This window comes from Brachyhypopomus gauderio, chromosome 8 (genome assembly GCF_052324685.1).
Source record: "Brachyhypopomus gauderio isolate BG-103 chromosome 8, BGAUD_0.2, whole genome shotgun sequence".
Taxonomy (NCBI): Eukaryota; Metazoa; Chordata; class Actinopteri; order Gymnotiformes; family Hypopomidae; genus Brachyhypopomus; species Brachyhypopomus gauderio.
This window is the reverse complement of record NC_135218.1, coordinates 24862896-24883973: the sequence shown is the minus strand read 5'-3', so window position 1 is coordinate 24883973 and position 21078 is coordinate 24862896. Positions and strand designations below refer to the sequence as shown.

The following is a 21078-nucleotide window of genomic DNA, read 5'->3' as shown; positions in this document are numbered from 1 at the left end:
ATCATGCAAAACAGTGCAACTCTTCTTCTCGCGTTTGTGTAGGTTAATAATTGGTTCCTGCTTTTGGCAATGACCTAACACCGCAACACCTTCCATCAGCTTTGTAATTGAGTTTTCAGGTCACCAATTAAAAATATGACTTACCCCCCACCAATAACATCATCAGGGACACATGTATTACAATAAACCTAAGCATTTAATATACAACGTGTCAATGCAATCATTGCTGGAAATTTTACAAAGCAGTTTTTAAATAATCTCTCATTGTTAATTACAAATTGTTAAAGGAAACGTTTTCCTTTTCAAACACAAAGCCAGATTTAGAAAAAGACCAGTCACCAGTTGCCATAATCATGCACATCAAGCCTCAGATACAAGGAGTCCAGCTTCTTCCAGAACAGAGCTCAGGGGTCCAAGCACTCGGGAATAATTAGTCCAGAATAATAAATTAAAAAGACTGTACAAGATTCCAGGGAGTATGCATCAGTGTACAAAAAGTCTTGGAAAAACTGTAGCTTAAAATGCTGTTACAAATACATCTATCAATTCAGGCTTTTTGAAATTTGTCAAGGAAAAAAGGTGTCTCTCCTCATATCGATTTTGGCCTCAAGTAGGAAAAATCACTGGGAGAATTCTGCAAGTAGTTTTCGGGTAATGCCGCGTCCAGCATTGACTCCCGCTCCTGATCCAAACAGGATCAAAGTTTCTTCGCGATGACCCCCATGAGTCTGGGCTCCTTCACGCACATGTTCCTGCCGTTTGACGCCCAGACGTCTCCGGGTTTGGACGGCTTAAACGCTGCTGGGAGACACCCTGTTGGCTATTCGTTTGTGGTCTTAGTTCAGTGTTTGTTTGCCCAGTGCTGACCCTGGAGGGTTTTTACTAGCACACCCACATTAAACTTATGCAGCCAGTTGAGACGGTAGCAAAGAAAATACCATAATATGAAGGGATACCGGAGAATCAGTCGAGTTTCACCTCCACCCAATAGATTAATGTGCTCCAGTATACTGTAGAAGTATAAAGGCCTTCATTAGTGGGTGTACCAGAACTGGACCAGAACCAATCCCCAAAGTACTGGTCTAGAGTGGGTCCTAACCAATATTATACATGATGAGACCAATGGCTCGAATCCCAGTTCAGGGACCTCATTCACGTTATGGTTTTCCCTGCTCTAAAGACACCCTGGCTCAACTTGTGAAGGTCTAGATAATTATGTAGAGCAGAGACAATGTCCCCCCCCTCCCAAAACAAACAAAACCACAACTACACAAAGTGTGCCGTCTCTGGCAGTGGCGTTCGGAAGAGCTCGCCACACCGGCTCTCCGGATCCCCAAGGACCCTGTAGGCCAGCCTTCACGCCAGGGGGGCAGGACAGAGGGGGGGATACTGCTATGGTGAGGCAAGATAATGGCACTTTGATATTTACAAAAGGGGGGGGGGGCACTGAAACAACAACACCAACAACAACAACAAAAACTCTCTGTGGTGTAAGGCGCTCAAACACGGTGCTGCTTGGAGAGGTTCTTGTTTCAACCATGGCCACCACAGTCGTGGGTCGGATGTACAAGGCTGGTCAGTAATACAATAGGGGACATTGACTCACTCTAGTGACCCCACTGCATGCGGTTATGATATAAAAACATAAAAACAGATAAACCCAACAATTCCAGCCATCTCCCCTAGAAATACGCTCCGGTGTGAGCAGGCCAGGACAGATTTCCGTGTTTGGGAGGGTGACTACAATTATGGTGATAGAAATGATCGGAATAGAATTTTGCCAATTTAGCGATAGTGTAAAGCTTCATCTGAACTTCATTTGAACCCTGTATCTGTTGGGAAATGCCCTGTGGGTTTATAGCGGGGCAGTTTTTTGCAGACTTTTACAGGGCTGGTTCGTTTAGAACACAAAGTGCCACAGCTGTATGTGTAAGCATAAGCCTGGCTGAAGATGGGAGCAAAAATAAGAGGGAGGAGCCACTAAAGGAGGGCGGACCAGAGGGAGGAGCCACAAGAGGAGGGAGGAGCCACTAAAAGAGGGCGGACCAGAGGGAGGAGCCACAAGAGGAGGGAGGAGCCACTAGAGTTTTTGACAGTCCTTTTGGCACGGCTCCATGGTGACCGCCACACCAACCCCACTCCGGCCAGAGGTCATCTTCGTGACTTCGTTCCAGGTGTCCGTGTCGGGATCGTAGCACTCTACGCTGTCCAAAAAGGTGTTCCCGTCGTATCCGCCTGGATCAAAGAAAAAAAACAAAAAACAAAAGGAGGATGAGTAGATGAAGGAGAGAAGAAAAGCTGAGAAAATAGAGGGGATGAAGAGACAGCAGCTAGTACAAGCACAAAAGTTCAGTTCAAACATTCAGGTTAACTAAGCAACAGGCATGAAAATGGGTCAGGGGTTAAAAAGGTGAGAAGACCGGGGGGCGGGGCATGTGACGTCATGGGGATACGGCGACGGGGCGTTGACATGTGACGTCATGGGTATACTGCGACGGGGAGGGGGGGGGGGGGATGGGGGTGGCTGCTGGTGTACGGGGATACAGCGACAGGTGATGCCAAATATTACGGAGCTCGTAAGGTGACGTCATGTAAAAAATATAATAACGCGTGGCCACGACTTACTAACGCGTGCGAACAAGATAATTAAGTATTACTTTATATAAAGCCAGGTTTATCTTCCTTGGGCAGTCAGTTCGCGAACATCCCTGGGATCTGCTTGCTTTGCTGTGAAAAAATAAACTTTGTTGCCGCGTGTGAAAGGCGACGTTAGTATCTCGTTCCCACGCGTTAATAAGTCGTGGCCACGCGTTATTTATTTATTTTTTACATGATGTCACCTTACGGGCTCCGTAAAATATAGTAAAAAAAATGTTTTGACTGTCATGTCAATGGATTCAATGTAAACGCAATCCGTAAACGCAAGAAGCCGCTTTCGCCATTCCGGATGGCTCAGTCAAAACCATTACGTCTTAATGAACCAATAAATACATCAGCGGCGAAAATTATTGTAAAAATACCAGGTTTACGTGTTTTTATTTTCTAACATGAGCTAAAGCACAGGGTAGACTCAAACGACAAGAGTTTACAACTTCATCTTCAATCTTTTCAGCCCTGGCGCGAATGTTCTCCTCACACGTCCCTGGATTCACCAGTTACAACTACAGACACACTAGAAAAAAATCTTGTTTCTTATTTTATGTCACCGTTAACTACACGGGGTTGACGCGAACTTAAATAGGTAGATAGATGGGCCTATTATCACAAGAGCTTGTGGTTAGATCTGACAGTGTTCAACGCTGTAGCGAACGGCAGTAACTTGTTTTACCGCAAAATATGAAAACGATTGAAACCATTAATAACCCAATTAAATCCACCCAATTAAAAATGTACGATCTGGTAAACGTAGTGGTAAATGTACGATCTGGTAAATGTAGTGGTAAATGTACGATGTGGTAAATGTAGTGGTAAATGTACGATCTGGTAAATATACGATCTGGTAAATGTAGTGGTAAATGTACGCTCTTCTGACTTGTCCGCGGTGTAGCACTAGGTCCTGCTTCTCGTCCCGCTTAGCAGTAAATGAATAACATGAATGAAGAACGTTCGTATGATTGAAACGCTATTTGGCCTCTATGATGGTTCTGGGCGGAAACTGCTGGCCACTGTCATTGAATTTCACTGTCAATTTCGGAAGTGCTCTGTTTGCTAATTAAGTCAATATGATAATTAAAATATAACCTCCCGACCCCCCCCCCCCCCCCCCAAACAAAAAACTCATCGGATCTACACGATTTACGTAGGTCACCCTTTTCAACTTCAAAACGGCGAATTTCGCCGAAAGGTGACAGATTTTCATGCCTGAAGCAAGCACTTGCTAGTCAACAGCATAGCAGTCCAGACTGTGAGCGTTATTCTAAAACCATGCACCATACACCATTATGGAACTGTAAGCATAAGGTCCAGCCAGATGCAGCCCAACAAGCTCATCTGGCCAAATCCTTTCAAACAAATAGGATTTCAGGTAAAAACTCTCATGCCCATAAACCACTGATCCTCTGTGAGACGTTTCTCAGCCCCTGGAGGATGTGTAGCTCGATTACTTTTATGAGATTTTATTTCACTAACTTTCATGAAGACCCACCTGTTTGTTGAGTTCTTACCAGAGCACTAACTCAGCTGATGCCACTTGCCATTGTTCTTAAATTGTATGTCTGTCTATGGTTATTTGTGCCTCTTGGCAAACATCTAACTTGCAAAACACTAGGTAATGATATTGACTCCTGTAGTTTAGTTGTAGTCTGACTCAATGGTGTCTTGAATTCTGGCCTATCCGTACTATTTCCTAGGATGAATTCTGTGATCAGATGCAAAGCACTTTGTAAGTCGCTCTGGATAAGAGCGTCTGCTAAATGCCGTGAATGTAAATGTAAATTAAGAAAGTTTCTATCTTCTTTGTCCAACACTGGATGACACCTGTTAGGAAGCCTTCCACCTACTATAGGGCCATCCAACCCTGACCGCGACAATGTGTAACCACCACCAGGTGGCGCCGTTCCACCCCGATCCAGCTCACTGAGCTCTTCAGGAGCATGTCAGTATTAGGGCACGTCATGTGTCAGGGCTGTGGCTGGTACTCCTCCCTGGTGGGGGATCTCCAGGTGGGTTTGGCAACCTCCAGTTGTCCTTCACGAAGCCCCCCACCCCCAGCCGCCTGCGTCGGTGCGGGGGGGAGCCCTACCTAGGGCGTAGATGCGGCCGTGGTGGGCGGTGACGCCCAGGGCACTGCGCCGGTGTTTCATGGGCGAGATGAAGGCCCAGCCGTCCGTCTCTACGTCGTAGCGCTCCACCGTGTTCAGCTGGTTGGTGCCGTCGTAGCCGCCCATGACGTAGATGTGGTTCCCCAGAGCGCACACACCTGTGGGGAAACACCCGCTGTGAACCGTCTGCTGCATGTGATGGAGGGTTCTCCAACACACAAACATTCATTTCATCTGGGAAGGAAAGGGCGGTGAATTAACTTCCTCCTCCTGCGTACAATGACGGTTTGTCTTGGTGTGGAGAAATTATTAACTTACTGCAGTCGAAGCATGACACAACAGAAAATCCGCTTTTGTTTCTACAAAACTACAGTGCGTATTAAATCAGAAGCATGGGTCACCAGGCTTGTGTCATACAGTCGGGAAGCACGGACCCATATTTTGTTTGCTCTCTGAAAGCCAGGTGGAGACCTAAAGAAGCAGCTGGTCCCAAACCCCCATGGAACAGTGGACTCACTGCACTGTGTGTGTGTGTGTGTGTGTGTGTGTGTGTGTGTGTGTGTGTGTGTGTGTGTGTGTGTGTGTGTGTGCAGGAAACCAACTCAGCCCACCACTGATTACCTTGGGGTTTTCCTCTACAGCTTATGTAAACCTGACCCAACAATAGGACCTTAGAAGGAAGTAATAGACTGAAGATTTACTGGACTTTGAAACGATATTCATAGGAACGCATCGTGTGCCTCGTAGAAGTAAAACTAATTTAAGTCCCTAGTAAAATGGATGTCAGTGCAGGACTAATATTGCATGTCCACAACAATGTCACCGTTTTAAAATTCCAGCGATATTCAGATTTGCTCAGTCCCTGTTTCCTCAGTCACTTCTAGTAATCCAGGACTCTCTCAGTCTCCGTCAAGGTCTCTCCTATCACGTCTGTGTCTCTCTCTGGCTTCACCCAATCTCAAACACCCTGAATCCAACAGCCTTACCCAACCTGCCAGATTCTCTCTAAATAACCAAACCCCTGCTAACCTCTCAACAACGCTGTGTTTACTAGAACCCAGTTCATTCCTGTTCTCACCCAGTTCCTTTTATCCAGACAGTCTCTCAAAGTCTCTACCAGTCGATCAGTCTCTTCCCAGTGCGGTCTCTCTCTCTCCCAGACCCGCCTAGAGTGCCGGTCTCCCTCCCAGTCCCGCCTAGAGTGCCGGTCTCCCTCCCAGACCCGCCTAGAGTGCCGGTCTCCCTCCCAGACCCGCCTAGAGTGCCGGTCTCCCTCCCAGACCCGCCTAGAGTGCCGGTCTCCCTCCCAGTCCCGCCTAGAGTGCCGGTCTCCCTCCCAGACCCGCCTAGAGTGCCGGTCTCCCTCCCAGTCCCGCCTAGAGTGCCGGTCTCCCTCCCAGTCCCGCCTAGAGTGCCGGTCTCCCTCCCAGTCCCGCCTAGAGTGCCGGTCTCCCTCCCAGTCCCGCCTAGAGTGCCGGTCTCCCTCCCAGTCCCGCCTAGAGTGCCGGTCTCCCTCCCAGTCCCGCCTAGAGTGCCGGTCTCCCTCCCAGTCCCGCCTAGAGTGCTAGTCCCTCTCTCAGTCTCGCCTAGAGTGCCGATCTCCCTCCCAGTCCCGCCTAGAGTGCCGGTCTCTCTCCCAGGCTGATGCTCCAACACTCTCGCCCGTGCCACCTCCCCTCACCTGCTCCGCTGCGGACAGTGATCATGGACGCCGTGTTCCTCCACTCATCCTTCTCAGGGTTGTAACACTCCACCGAGCTCAGCCTGTGGGTGCCGTCGAAGCCGCCCACCGCGTACAGGAGGCGGTTGATGACGGCCACGCCCACGCCGATGCGTCGGGTCAGCATAGGGGCCACGAGCTGCCACGAGTCCATATCTGGGTCATACCTGCGCACGCACACACAAACACACACACCTAAGTACACTATCTTTCCAAAATTATTCGCTCACCCATCCAAATTATCGGAATCAGGTGTTCCAATCATTTCTGTGGCCACAGGTGTATAAAATTAAGCACCATGTAGCCTTGTAGCACCGTGTAGCCTGTTTGTGAAATAATGGGTGGCACTCAGGAGCTCAGTGAATCCCAGCGTGATAGGATCCCACCTGTGCAACAAATCCAGTTGTGAAATTTCCTCACTCCTAAATACTCCACAGTAAACCGTCAGCTGTATTATAAGAAAATGGATGTGTTGGGAACAACAGCAACTCAGCCATGAAGTGGAAGACCACGTAAACTGACGGAGCAGGTCAGCGGATGCTGAAGCACATAGTGCAAAGAGGTCACCGACTTTCTGCAGAGTCAATCACTGCAGACATCCAAACTTCATGTGGCCTTAAGATTAGCTCAATAACAGTGTGCAGAGAGCTTCATGGAATGGGTTTCCATGGTCGAGCAGCTACATCAAAGCCAAACATCAAGTGCAATGCAAAGTGTCGGATGCAGTGGTGTAAACCACGCCACCACTGGACACTAGAGCAGTGGAGGCGTGTTCTCTGGAGTAACGAATCACGCTTCTCCATCTGGCAATCTGATGGACGAGTCTGGGTTTGGCGGGTGCCAGGAGAACGGTACTTGTCTGACTGCATTGTGCCAAGTGTAAAGTTTGGTGGAGGGAGATTATGGTGTGGGGTTGTTTTTCAGGAGCTGGGTTTGGCCCCTTAGTTCCAGTGGAAGGAACTCTGAATGCTTCAGCATTCCAAGACATTTTAGACAATTCCATACTCCCAACTTTGTGGGAACAGTTTGGAGCTGGCCCCTTCCTCTTTCAACATGACTGTGCACCAGTGCACAAAGCAAGGTCCATAAAGACATGGATGACAGAGTCTGGTGTGGATGAACTTGACTGGCTTGCACAGAGTCATGACCTCAACCTGATAGAACACCTTTGGGATGAATTAGAGCGGAGACTGAGAGCCAGGCCTTCTCGTCCAACATCAGTATGTAACCTCACAAATGCGCTTCTGGAAGAATGGTCAAAAATTCCCTTAAACAGACTCCTAAATCTTCCTAGAGCTGAAGCTGTTCTAGCTGCAAAGGGTGTACCAACATCATATTGAAACCCATGGATTAGGAATGGGATGTCATTTAAGCTTGTATGTGAGTCATGGAAGGTGAGCAAATACCTTTGGCAATATAGTGCATTAGTTGATACAGAGACCCCCAAGTCCAAGACCTTAGAGCCATTACTGAGCCATTTGCTGAACCCATCAGAGCTGAACCAAACATCAACGCACGGTGCGTCTTGTTTAGCCAGCATGTTCATATTTAAATATAAAACAGTGGAGCGTTCGCTTCACCAGCGCTACCTCTAGTCATTAAAACCATGGCTGAAATGACACAGACCCTTCTGACTGCCACTGAATGATGGAGTCCAACTGTGTGGTGGATTAACCAGGTACTGGATCCTCTCCTAGCGAGACACTTAGATTACTGTTACAAAAATGAGGAAATGTTAGATACCACAGAGCAACAGGATAACTTCCAGTCATGAAGTATTAGGATGTTAACTGCAATTTCTTTTTAATGAAAGGCTAGTTGTTATTCCAAGGGAGACAGTGGTGAGGTGTCTGGTAGTGACTAGCTTTAACACTCAATAACCCAATGTTACATAGCTGAAATACTTTATGATCGCAAGTACCTTTTCTGCCATTCTTTTACATTTTGCAAGCACTTCACAAGTTTGTCATTTTAAACCTCAGTAATGAGCAGAAAAGATGTATTTGGGATAAACACTGGAATTTTCTTTAACTGATGCCATACGGTGGTGATCTAAACACTTCCTCCTCTGTCAGAGACTGAGGTTACTGAAAATAGACACAGGAAATGGAATTTGAGGCTGGGATTTTTCCCCCCCATTTTTAAACACAGCACAACCTGAATAGTTACTGCTTCATAACACAGAGAACAAACCTACATGCATGAGGAAAGAGACGAGAGCAGCCCGGTCATGTTTCAGGTGACCGTCAGATCACAAGCTGCTTCTGACCCACTTTGGAGCTCACCAGGCACACACACACACACACATAATCTCCAGAAGTACCATTAGGGTGTATAAAAACAAGAAAAAAAGGTTTTAACTGACTAACAGACTGATGCATGAAAAACCGATTTGTGAGCACTGGCCAATGAAGTTTCTTTGAACTGAATTGAAATCGGAACAGAATTTAAAATGAATTTGCTAGCTTTGGCTCCATATCTAAAAGGCCCGGACAGAAGACAGTGAAGCACCACCCACCAGGCGCTTACCTCTCTACACTGTTATGGTGGATGCAGCCATGGGACCCTCCCACGGCGTAGATCATCCCGTCGATGACGCCAACGCCGATCCGGTTGCGCGGGACGCTCATGGGCGCGCACAGACGCCAGCAGTTGTTCATGGGGTTGTAGCAGTCTAGCGCGCTGGAGTCCATGTTGCCGTCGGGGGCGTTGTTGCGCCCGCCCACGGCGTAGAAGAGGCCGCTGATCACGCAGGCGGCCAGGCCGCTGCGGGGCACCTTCAGGTCGGCCAGGCGCAGCCAGTCGCCCGTGCACGGGCTGAACGCCTCCAGGTAGCAGAGGGACTGGCGGAAGTAGCCGCCGGCCGTGTAGATGAGGCGCGGCACCTTGGGCGTGCGGCACGAGGCGGCCTTGGTGGGCTTGTGCAGCGTGAGGTCCTGGAAGATCTGGGCCAGGTAGTCCTTACTCTTGGCGTCCCACTCGAAGTGCTCGAGCTGTCGCTGCAGGAAGTGCGGCGTGAGCGAGTGGCAGCGCACGGCCTGCAGGAGAGCCTGGACGTACGGGCGGCGGTTCTCGCGGTCGTACTGCACCCACGCCACGCAGGCGTGGAACACCTCCGACTCGCAGCGCACGTTCAGCTCGTCGCGGCTGATCAGGGTCACCAGCTGGCAGTGCGACAGGTTGAAGAACTCTTCCTGCGTCGCCACCTGGTGGGGTGGAGGGAGAAGGGCAGAGAAGGATGGGTGGGTGTGTGGTTGGGTGTGTGGGTGGATGGGGACGGCTGTCTGAAGATATACGACTTTTCGTTTGTATAACTTTTCATACAAAGTGTCAATTCAAAGTGTGTCAAGCAAAGTAATTTAAATAATTAAACCATGAAAATAAATCTCCACAAAAATTTTAATAATTTGAATTATCTTTAGAAAAAGGACTTCTAAGCCAAAGGAACTGGTCTAAAGGCTTCCAGATGTGAAGATGTGACAGATTGTACATGTGGGTCATGTTTCATTCGCAGACCGGCACAGGAACGTGATGGATCTACAGGCACTTTGAAGTGAATCAGATACGTGAAGTTTCAGGCTGAGAAGAGTCTCCATTTTGCCTCGATTAATGAATTACAAAACTGTTCATGGCGCTACAAACGTCCAACATGACGGTCACTAAACACATTCCCCGTTCTGTAGCACCAATCTATCCTTTTATCTAGCATTGTCATCACTGGTTCTATATTCTTTATATTACTGCTACCAAAGCCACAACTTTTAATGCGTCAGCCACCTTCCTGAACGTTGCCATGGCGAGTTGTGTTCCATGACTCGCCCTAACTTCTCACGTGCATTTACGTGGCGTGACTCACTCTTTGCAGTGTTCTGAAACACTGCACCTCCACTTCCTGCAGAGTCATGTCCAGGAGTATGTAGATTTAATTACTAAGAAAACCTTTCTGAACCTGCTTTTGATCTCCTCCACTACTCCAAAACCTCTTATAACCACACAGAAACCCTCCATAACCCTTGCAGACAGCTGGGTAAATACTCCAATAAATAGCTCTGAAAACACCTTGAACTCTTTAATATGTCCCTGTGTGGTTATTATGACCATGCTGCTGCATAAGTGTGGGCAATACAGTAAAAACAAATCAGTAATCATAATCAACGTTTTCTAACATGTCATGAAATGCCCCATGACATTTAGCTTTGCTTCGGAGTGCCAAAAAAATGAATTAGACAAAACATCACCACCACCAACGATACCCCAGATCATGTATCGTGAAGTCAATTATCACGATATTAATAGTATATCGGATCACCCGCCCCTGCAGCCGTGTCCGTCCTGTTCCAGGTGGATGGGCCTCACCTGGCTGAAGTTCATGTAGATGTATTCGCGGGCCTTCTGGTGCAGCTCCGTGCAGCCGATCTGCTCAGCAAAGTTGGCGATGCCGATGGCGTTGCTCGGGTCGAGCTGCTGAACCAGGAAGTCACAGCAGGCCTTCACCACACTGTCAATCTGGTACATCACCGCGCCATTCATCACGTGGATCACACACTTCTCACCCACAGAGATGCTCGCCGTGTACGCAAACTCAATCAGGCGCTCCATTACCTGTTCGAGAGGAAAGGGACAGAGGCAAGACAGCGGCAGAATAAATAATAATGATGAATTATTTGATTCAATATGAATGAGCACAATTTACTGGGAGCTGCAGTCTCAACCAAAGTCTTTTTTTGTCTTTGCCTGAAATCGATCATATAAAACATAAAAGCCCTCTGTAATGAAGGACAAACAATGTAAAACAATGAAGGACTGGAGCAGAAACGTGTCCTGGTTGGGGAACTCCGAGGTCCTGGATGAAGGGTATCAGCAGATATCGAGTTTCATAAGCATCATAAGAAACTGACACTACTGTTGTTTTTTTTTTTAAACAGAATTCATATTCAAGTAGCCACATGAAGGGGGAGATAGGTGGGAGAAAAACTGTGCTTTCACTGTTTTTTTGTACGTTTATCCACATTTTTAAGACTGCACAGCTGTTAATGAGAGAAGACAATGCCAATAAGAAATGGTTGAAACAGTGTGGAGGTTGGCATGGCAGACCCTGCCATAAAGAATTTATAGCATTATTTCACAGACAGGCGTGTCCACTTTGACCCGTCAGACACGGTCAACACACAGAGTTCTCCCTCATGCGCCGGACCAGGTCTAATCTTCCAGGTCCTAGCCACCACCATGGGGTGTGTAATGAACATGTGCAGTAATGAGTGTGTACAGCAGGCAAGCTTGTCCAGTGGAGCTCAACAACCAAACATCCTGGTGTTGCTCCAGTCTTCCCGTACAAGAGGATCAATCAATTTGAAGAGTTCACTTAATCTATTAAACAGGAAATGTGTGCCAAGAACGCTCACAGCCAAGATCACAGCCCAGTTACTGGGTGCAGGTTCCAGTTGGTCCTAGACGTAGTCTTTTGGTTCAGGACTGGGCCTCATCAGTACTCAGAACACTATATGTTTACATTTATATGAGCCCAGCTATGTAGGTAATAAAACAAATCAATCAATAAATAAAATCTAAAAAACCAACATGTTTAAATGCAGCAATGTCAACGGAGCTGAAATCAGGTGAAGTTAATTGTATTGTTCACAAACAAACAAAATGATGAAGTTATTCTTCATTATTTATTTCTCCACTATCACACCACTTCAAAAACAGAATATTGTCATATTGTGAATATTCTGATATACATTACAACTGCGTGATGTGTTTGTATCCGGAGTATTTGAAGAACACAGCAGCAAACCCCTGACGTTACCTGGTTAAAGATTAGCCTGCACTTTTTTGACTAACTTTTGTTAGAACATGTGAACAACATGATTCATCCCAACACCCACACAACACCCAACTGACTGAAAACTGGAGGTACACGATTCAAAATAAATAAATAAAAGCCATTTGGTAGAGTAACTGGTAGGAGTTAATAAAGAGCATAATGTAATGCCATACTTCACTATCACACTCTTTATTCCACTGAATGCATCTTTGCTAAAACGACCAACACCACCCAACGAGATCACCCTACTCACCCGCGGGTGGATGCCCTCTATGGGCACCACCTCCATGCCGCATTCCTTCAGACCGTTGGTGAACATGGCGCGGAAGACGGGCGAGGAGGACGCCAGCACCACCTTGTGGGCGACGAAATCGACGGCCTCCAGGTCGTTGTACTTGACGCGCAGCGTGACGTCGCAGAGCTGACGCTCCAGCCGCAGCTCGTTCATGATGCCGAAGGCGGCCGCCGTGTGGCTCTTCAGCGTGTAGCTGAACACGCGATGGCCGTTGCGCGTCGACGGCGTCACCTCCGCCTTGCACTCCGTCATCCCCGACGCCGCGTCCATCTTCACCGGCGGCCACGACCCGGCGCCTGCATCCTCACTCGCCAGCGCAAGCGCCGTGCACGAAACGGTTTGGAGAGGAACTAGAGGGGGGGCGGGGACAGGTCTGGGGGGGGCGGGGCAGAGCAGTTCTCTTTTCTTTTTTTTTCTTTTTTGTGGCCACGCCCCCCCCACACAGTCCTGGCCAAGTTACCTAGTGTCTGAGAAGAGCAGACAGGTGGGTTAGTAGAACTTCTGAGGTGCAGGACAAGAGAACGGCTTTTCCTCCTGCTTACTGATAGTTCAATCCTTTCTGATTGCTACCGTATGCTGCACACACTATCTGGTGCACACTGTAGTCCACAACTCGCCTCCGTTGCCAACATGAGAGCTATAATCCATTTGCGATCCCAGAGAAACACGAGAGAAGTCTTTATTAGCTCACCTGAGTGATCTGCTTACATCCTTATTCGAAACATAAAGATCCTCTTGTTACGTGTGAGCCATATTAACCACAAAGAAACCTGAACAGAGTTCTATGGCCTCAGTTGACCTGGCTTCAGAAGGAACCAGAGTTTGGGTGCTGAACACACATTTGTGTAGTGGCAATGCTAGAACCTTCTGGGACAGGAGAGACAGTAATGGCATAGGCAGTTAAACGGTGGTGAACCTGCCACAGTCTTGGACCGGGATTTCTTCCAATTCAAAGATGCTGCCTTGTGAAAACAATCAACTTTAAGGACAACAACATAAAAGAATGAGCAAAGCTAGGTTAAAGAAGACAGCTGAAGCTCATGTATAATGTTCCTCTGATAGCCTTTTTAATGGAGGTTAGAAAAACCTGGCCATTCTGTAGTAGCAAAGTTTTTGTTTTAAGTTTGAAAGGCTACAGCTTCATGTTGGGAAAGAGGAGCTAGAGGTTATATAGTCTGAGCTGACATCCTCTTCCAGGAAAAGAAACACTTTGCACAGCTGATCACGCCAGGTCTTAGAAAAGGTAGTTCTCAGAAATCTGTTTTCATCCACTGGTTACTCAAAGACCTGCGAGAAAAAGAAGCAAGACAGAGATTTACTACAGGGATCAACAGACTGAAATAGTGTACACTTTGTCCTCACAAGTACAAATTTAGATAACTGACTACAAACCTCTTATGCTCACAAAAACACAGACTTAATCTGATTTAACCTAAGCAATAACCGCAACCGGTCACACAACTTAAACTCAAATGGAAGTATCTGTTACGTTGTATATGAACAGTTTAGTCACAAAGTAAATAATCCTTAAGATAATATCAGGATCTCTCAGTAACAAGCGCGCCACGCGTCTGCAGGGCTTGTGTTGTTGTTCGCAGCTGCCAAGCAGGAGCGCTGTGAGAGTGAAACGGAGTAGAGGCTGTTATTTAAGTCGAGTGTGAGACATGCCGAGGAAGACGGGATAAACTTAAATTAGTTCCTAGTTGCACTTTGTCATCGTGACTGAGATGTTTCCCTTGTGTCACATGACATTTCTGGCATCAGGAGAAAAACACTGCCTACTCCGTGAGCGTGTCATACCTACAGGGAGATACATGTAAACGGAGAGGTTGCATACCACACAGAGGTCATTCAACACTAACAGATCCTGTCACCTACACATTTTGGACAGATTCCTACTACTTTATATTATGTAAGAGATTATGTATTAAGTTAGGTAAGAGAAACAGTGCATTTAGTCCAAGATTATTCTTAACAAAACAAATTTTATCGAGATTAGTTTGCTTCAATGACTAAACAGGTCAGAATGCACAAAACTACAGAGTCAGGAAACGAACTCAGCAGCTCACACAAACAAGGGGGCGTGCACCAGAGCTTCATCACTCTTCATCTTGACACCAGTTTCAACCGTGTTCGCTTTAATATTAACTAATGATAAGTGTTATGTCAAAGTCACAGGGCTGAAATCCCCAGGTTGAGGAACACTAGCTAACGTTACACGTCTCTCCACCCTAAACAGTAACGTGATAACAGGCTGTTTTCTAGATAAGTAAATCCAATTGTTTCCGGTCATTCATTATTTTCGCTGAGGTAAATATAGCTATGAATTTCGTACACCGGACTTCCACAAAGTCAGTAATTACCATGAAATATTCTCGATCGGTTCAGCCAAGACACTTTTAAAAGGTGAACACAATGGCGTGAGCTACACAACAGCACGCTTTCCTGGCTGTACGAGCGAGTGATGATCTCTGACTTATTTCCAACTTGCTTGAAGCGATGAGTAAATGATCCGGAAAAACAGACTGCATGAGGCTGTTAAGGAGAGATGTGCCATAAATGAAACGCAAGCAGCAGAAACTTTCGTCGTTCGCGTTACAAAAACCGTTTTTAGACACGTTGTCGTCTTTTACTCCATCGAAACTAGTCGCTACAGTCAGCACGTCGCATTTTAAAAGAGAAAGCAGCTAACTAGCGACGGATGTTTCTGGCAAAGCGCCTTCAGCAGTGACTCATCGCACACGGTGTTAACTTGACCAGCGTCCACTGGACAGGGGAAGAAAAACATTAGCGCTGTGTGTACTAAAACGAGACCTAGAAGTCACTGTGTGTACTAAAACGAGACCTAGAAGTCACTGTGTGTACTAAAACTTGACCGAGGTGTCACTGTATGTACTACGAGACCTAGAAGTCACTCACTGTGTACTAAATCTTGACCGAGATGTAACTGTGTGTACTAAAACGAGACCTAGAAGTCACTGTGTGTACTAAAACGAGACCTAGAAGTCACTGTGTACTAAAACTTGACCGATATGTCACTGTGTGTACTAAACACTGACCTAGAAGTCACTGTGTGTACTAAAACGAGACCTATAAGTCACTGTGTGTACTAAAACGAGACCTATAAGTCACTGTGTACTAAAACTTGACCGATATGTCACTGTGTGTACTAAACACTGACCTAGAAGTCACTGTGTGTACTAAAACGAGACCTAGAAGTCACTGTGTACTAAAACTTGACCGATATGTCACTGTGTGTACTAAACACTGACCTAGAAGTCACTGTGTGTACTAAAACGAGACCTATAAGTCACTGTGTGTACTAAAACGAGACCTAGAAGTCACTGTGTGTACTAAAACGAGACCTAGAAGTCACTGTGTACTTAACACTGACCTAGAAGTCACTGTGTACTAAACACTGACCTAGAAGTCACTGTGTACTAAACACTGACCTAGAAGTCACTGTGTGTACTAAAACGAGACCTAGAAGTCACTGTGTACTAAACACTGACCTAGAAGTCACTGTGTACTAAACACTGACCTAGAAGTCACTGAGTACTAAAACTTGACCTAGAAGTCCAGATAACGCTTATGCAAACAGAAGAAAGTGCTCGTTGTGCTTTAGTTCTCCTGTGTCATTTGACACAGCCACAAAGGTCCACCTTAAACGAGATAAACCAGCTGGCTACTTCACCCAGAAGAAACCTCGGCGAGTTCACTATAAATCACCTCGTCTTAGCGTCGGCTGGTCGTACCGTCGTCGAGCTCCCCACGACCACCAACTACTTCTTTTTACTGTTTTAGGCGACGCGCGCAAACTGTTGAAGCCGAGCAGCGGCTCCGTGGCGCCAGTGCCTGTCCTACAGCCGACGTGCCCGTGGAGGGGCCACCACTAGCGGGGTTACTTTTGAGTCCGTCCTGCGCTGCACGGAACCGTCCTCGCAGGAGTCCCTCAACTCCGCTCTTACCAAAGACCCGCTAAAGAAGAGATGGTGGGGAAACAAAGAGAAACCCGCACTAAACTGTAGGCTAAATCGACACGGACGGGCTGCTTAAACGATTTCGTAATTTTAAGGATATTGTACTTACTCACGAATGCTATAGGTACTGTTCGGCACCGCTGAATGTTTTTGTCCAGTGCTGACTAAACGCTGCATGAGAGCGGGGGGAGATCGGTTAGTCACCATGACTAAGCATTGTGCGAACCTCGGCGGCGTGTCAAAATAAGAGCCCCGTCGCTCACAACTAAAGGTGCGCACGTCCGTCCGCGGGGCCAGAGGACTTTTACAGAAGCGCCAGGAAAAACGCAGACGAGGAAAAGTACACTGCCACTTATGTAGCTATCTTTAGTTGGCGGCCTTCCAAGCGTCAATCATTTATTTTCCACAGCATGTTTAACTGTTCAACAGCACGTACGCGATACAATAAATGTGCAACAATGACTTCTAATTCATCATTCATGATCATTCTGTTTGTCTGATCAAAATTAATAATTAATCAATTATTCGTTTATAAAAATATTTGTGAATGAAACTATAGCAGACTATATGTATATAGTATATATATTTAATAGATATATATTTAATTATATATATATATATATATATTCGCAAATGCATGATATATATATATATATATATATATATATATATATATATATATATATATATATATATATATATATATATATATATATATCATGCATTTGCGAACAGATTTTATTACAGATTACGTAATGCATTTACGAATAGATTCGAATCAATTGGCAAATGCATTACGTCATCTGTTACAAAATCTGCTCGCAAATGCATTACGTCATCTATGAAGTAGGTAGCCAGTTCGCCTACCCCTATCTGCAGTGACCTATACAGATGCATCATTAGCACACACGGACGGCTCTGGAAATAACGTCCTTGCATGAGTCACTATAAAAACATCGGATTAAGTAGTTCAAGTATTAAACCAGCACTGTCTTTATTTTTCTGGACTCTCGTGCAGAATGCAGACGTTAGCGTTTATAGAGTACTGATCATTTCTATCGGATTGATGCGTCATTTCGGGGCCTAACGCTCTATGAACACTAGATGTCGCTATTGACCGTATCACCCATAGACGATCTACGGTATCGCCTCAAGTCTTTATTTACAGTTTTTCTCAGTCGATTTGGTTCATTTCTCAGATCAGAATTGAAATTCTCAAAACTGTTCATTCAATCTCCACATCTCCTTGTCACTTGTGCACATCATAATTGCATTTCTCAATGTGTTTCACATTTTGCAAATGCTTTTGTACATTTTGCAAATGGACATGGACAATTATCTGTTGTTTTTTACATTATCAATTGCTTATGTCATGTTTATCAAAATGTGTCGTACAGATTGTCTGTTGAATTGTCTTACCCTCCCAAACATTTAGTCTTTAGGTCATCGCCTGGGTCATTACATACAAAAGTGCTGAACATGTTCTCATAATTTCTAAGGCATCATTTAACTTTTTTGTTGTGGTTGTTACATTTTGGAAATTTTATCCTAACTTGATTACTGTAAATTATTCGCAAGTTAACATTCAGTTACAGTAATAAATGGAATTTGTGAAGGTTTAGAGATTTACCAATGGTCTCAACTATAGGTTAGAGGTGCATCTCATGAACCTTTACTGTAATTGGCAAACATTTATAGACGCTAAACACTGCAGTATCACAATGTCTCATAATGGAAAGACGAGGCCATGTACAGGGTGAACAGCCAGGAAGAGGCGTAAGTCTGTGTGGTGTAGAGGGGTAAGACTGTGTGGTGTAGAGGAGTAAGACTGTGGTGTAGAGGGGTAAGACTGTGTGGTGTAGAGGAGTAAGACTGTGTGGTGTAGAGGGGTAAGACTGTGTGGTGTAGAGGGGTAAGACTGTGTGGTGTAGAGGGGTAAGACTGTGTGGTGTAGAGGGGTAAGACTGTGGTGTAGAGGGGTAAGACTGTGGTGTAGAGGTGTAAGACTGTGGTGTAGAGGGGTAAGACTGTGTGGTGTAGAGGGGTAAGACTGTGTGGTGTAGAGGGGTAAAACTGTGTTGTAGTGGGGTGAGACTGGTGTAGAGGGGTGAGGCTGTGTGGTGTAGAGGGGTAAGACTGTGGTGTAGAGGGGTAAGACTGTGTGGTGTAGAGGGGTAAGACTGTGTGGTGTAGAGGGGTAAGACTGTGTGGTATAGAGGAGTAAGACTGTGTGGTGTAGAGGGGTAAGACTGTGGTGTAGAGGGGTAAGACTGTGTGGTGTAAGGCTGAGGGGACAAAACAGTGAAATAAGGGCAACAATTGTGGACCGTGTTTTACATGTAAGTCATGGTCTCAAAATGGCTGAAACTGATCGCTGGGTGCAGCTGAATATTGGAAGAACAATTGTCTTCAATTGTTCAAACATTTCATAGAGAAAACATGTATGTACATTCAGAAATGCACTCTCTGCTGTAATGCTACACACTAACAAATTCTGACGTAATTACATGTAAAAAGGTCATCGCCTGGGTGATTACATACAAAAGTGCTGAACATGTTCTCATAATCTCTAAGGCATCATTTAACTTTTTTGTTGTTGTTGTTACATTTTGGAAATTTTATCCTAACTTGATTACTGTAAATTATTCGCAAGTTAACATTCAGTTACAGTAATAAATGGAATTTGAGAAGGTTTAGAGATTAACCAATGGTCTCAACTATAGGTTAGAGGAGCATCTCATGAACCTTTACTGTAATTGGCAAACATTTATAGATGCTAAACACTGCAGTATCACAATGTCTCATAATGGAAAGATGAGGCCATGTACAGGGTGAACAGCCAGGAAGAGGAGTAAGTGTGGTGTAGAGGGGTAAGACTGTGGTGTAGAGGGGTAAGACTGTGGTGTAGAGGGGTAAGAGTGTGTGGTGTAGAGGGGTAAGACTGTGTGGTGTAGAGGGGTAAGACTGTGGTGTAGAGGGGTAAGACTGTGTGGTGTAGAGGTGTAAGACTGTGTGGTGTAGAGGGGTAAAACTGTGTTGTAGAGGGGTGAGACTGGTGTAGAGGGGTGAGGCTGTGTGATGTAGAGGGGTAAGACTGTGGTGTAGAGGGGTAAGACTGTGTGGTGTAGAGGGGTAAGACTGTGTGGTGTAGAGGGGTGAGGCTGTGTGGTGTAGAGGAGTAAGTGTGGTGTAGAGGGGTAAGACTGTGTGGTGTAGAGGGGTAAGACTGTGTGGTGTAGAGGAGTAAGACTGTGTGGTGTAGAGGGGTAAGACTGTGGTGTAGAGGGGTAAGACTGTGTGGTGTAAGGCTGAGGGGACAAAACAGTGAAATAAGGGCAACAATTGTGGACCGTGTTTTACATGTAAGTCATGGTCTCAAAATGGCTGAAACTGATCGCTGGGTGCAGCTGAATATTGGAAGAACAATTGTCTTCAATTGTTCAAAATTTCATAGAGAAAACATGTATGTACATTCAGAAATCCACTCTCTGCTGTAATGCTACACACTAACAAATTCTGACGTAATTACATGTAAAATGATTTATTGCATTTTTGCATTCTTATACCATATAGGATATCAAGACTAGCTCATAGGGGGGGCAGAGGTTCCATTTTCACACAACAAGAGGAGGCTGTATGTGCTCAGGTTGTTTTCAATGTGTAGAGTAAGTTTCTAATTTTGCAGTTTTTCTAGTCATCTGTCTGTCTTTTCTGTCTTTTCCAATCAAATTTGTTTTTGTCAATAAATTGCAGTGTGAACAATACAGTCAAACAATTTTGCTGTACAAATTTGATTCCAGTCCAATTTCTTGCTATCAGTCTCCCACATACAGTCATGTGTAACTTTGAGTTCTGTGTAAGTTTGTATTTTGTGTGTAACATATTGTTTCATTTGATATACCACAGAATGTGCAGCGTTCTTGAAATCAAAAGCTTAGCTAGTTTCCATCAGAATATACTTACAGTCTGCACTGACTGTGACTTATAGTTGCACTGACAACAAGTATTTTGACTGCCTTGTTCATAAGCAATGGCACACAGACTAGATATTCTGACTAGATATTTTTGAGGCAAAAATAAAAAAAATTTAATGAAGTATGTGCTTTTGCAGGTATTTCATTGAATTTTGCTGTTTGCACTAACTGTTTTGAGAAATGCACTTGTTGTGATGCCAATGTAAATCATGATGTGAGAAATGTACCAAATCGACTGAGAAAAACTGTAACCTATTGAAATGGATCAGAATCAGTGATTAACTTTACAGGTTCACTTGCTGTGTATAATTTTTTAGTTGTACTCTATACTGTTTTATCACCGCTTTTATATTCAGAAGTCTGTGTCTGACTGAACCCTTGACCACAAGTAACTGGTTTCATTAGGCCTTTTTTACATGAATGCCTCAGGAAAAGGTGTTGGCTTGAAGATGTTAGTAGCTGCTGTTTTATGCAAATACTTTGCATCACATGATTTAGTGTTATGAGCACATTTATAAATGTTTT

General features: G+C 45.4%; 1 protein-coding gene across 6 annotated transcripts; it reads right to left on the bottom strand.

The window, feature by feature from the left end:
* Positions 1-177: 177 nt before the first annotated feature.
* Positions 178-16847, bottom strand: keap1b (kelch-like ECH-associated protein 1b). Of its 6 annotated transcripts, none has more exons than XM_077015785.1 (8): positions 16689-16847; positions 16329-16577; positions 12558-13886; positions 10837-11082; positions 9010-9686; positions 6442-6647; positions 4742-4918; positions 178-2235 (listed from the first exon to the last, which is right to left on the bottom strand). In XM_077015785.1, exons 3-8 carry the CDS (start codon positions 12867-12869, stop codon positions 2081-2083), a joined length of 1773 nt encoding a protein of 590 aa, XP_076871900.1. In that variant the 5' UTR covers positions 12870-13886; positions 16329-16577; positions 16689-16847; the 3' UTR covers positions 178-2080. The 6 variants fall into 6 exon arrangements, with proteins under 6 accessions (XP_076871900.1, XP_076871904.1, XP_076871901.1 ...); XM_077015789.1 differs by lacking the exon at positions 16329-16577 and having other exon boundaries at positions 178-2033; positions 2084-2235; positions 16689-16846; XM_077015786.1 differs by having other exon boundaries at positions 16693-16842.
* Between the last annotated feature and the right edge of the window lie 4231 nt (positions 16848-21078).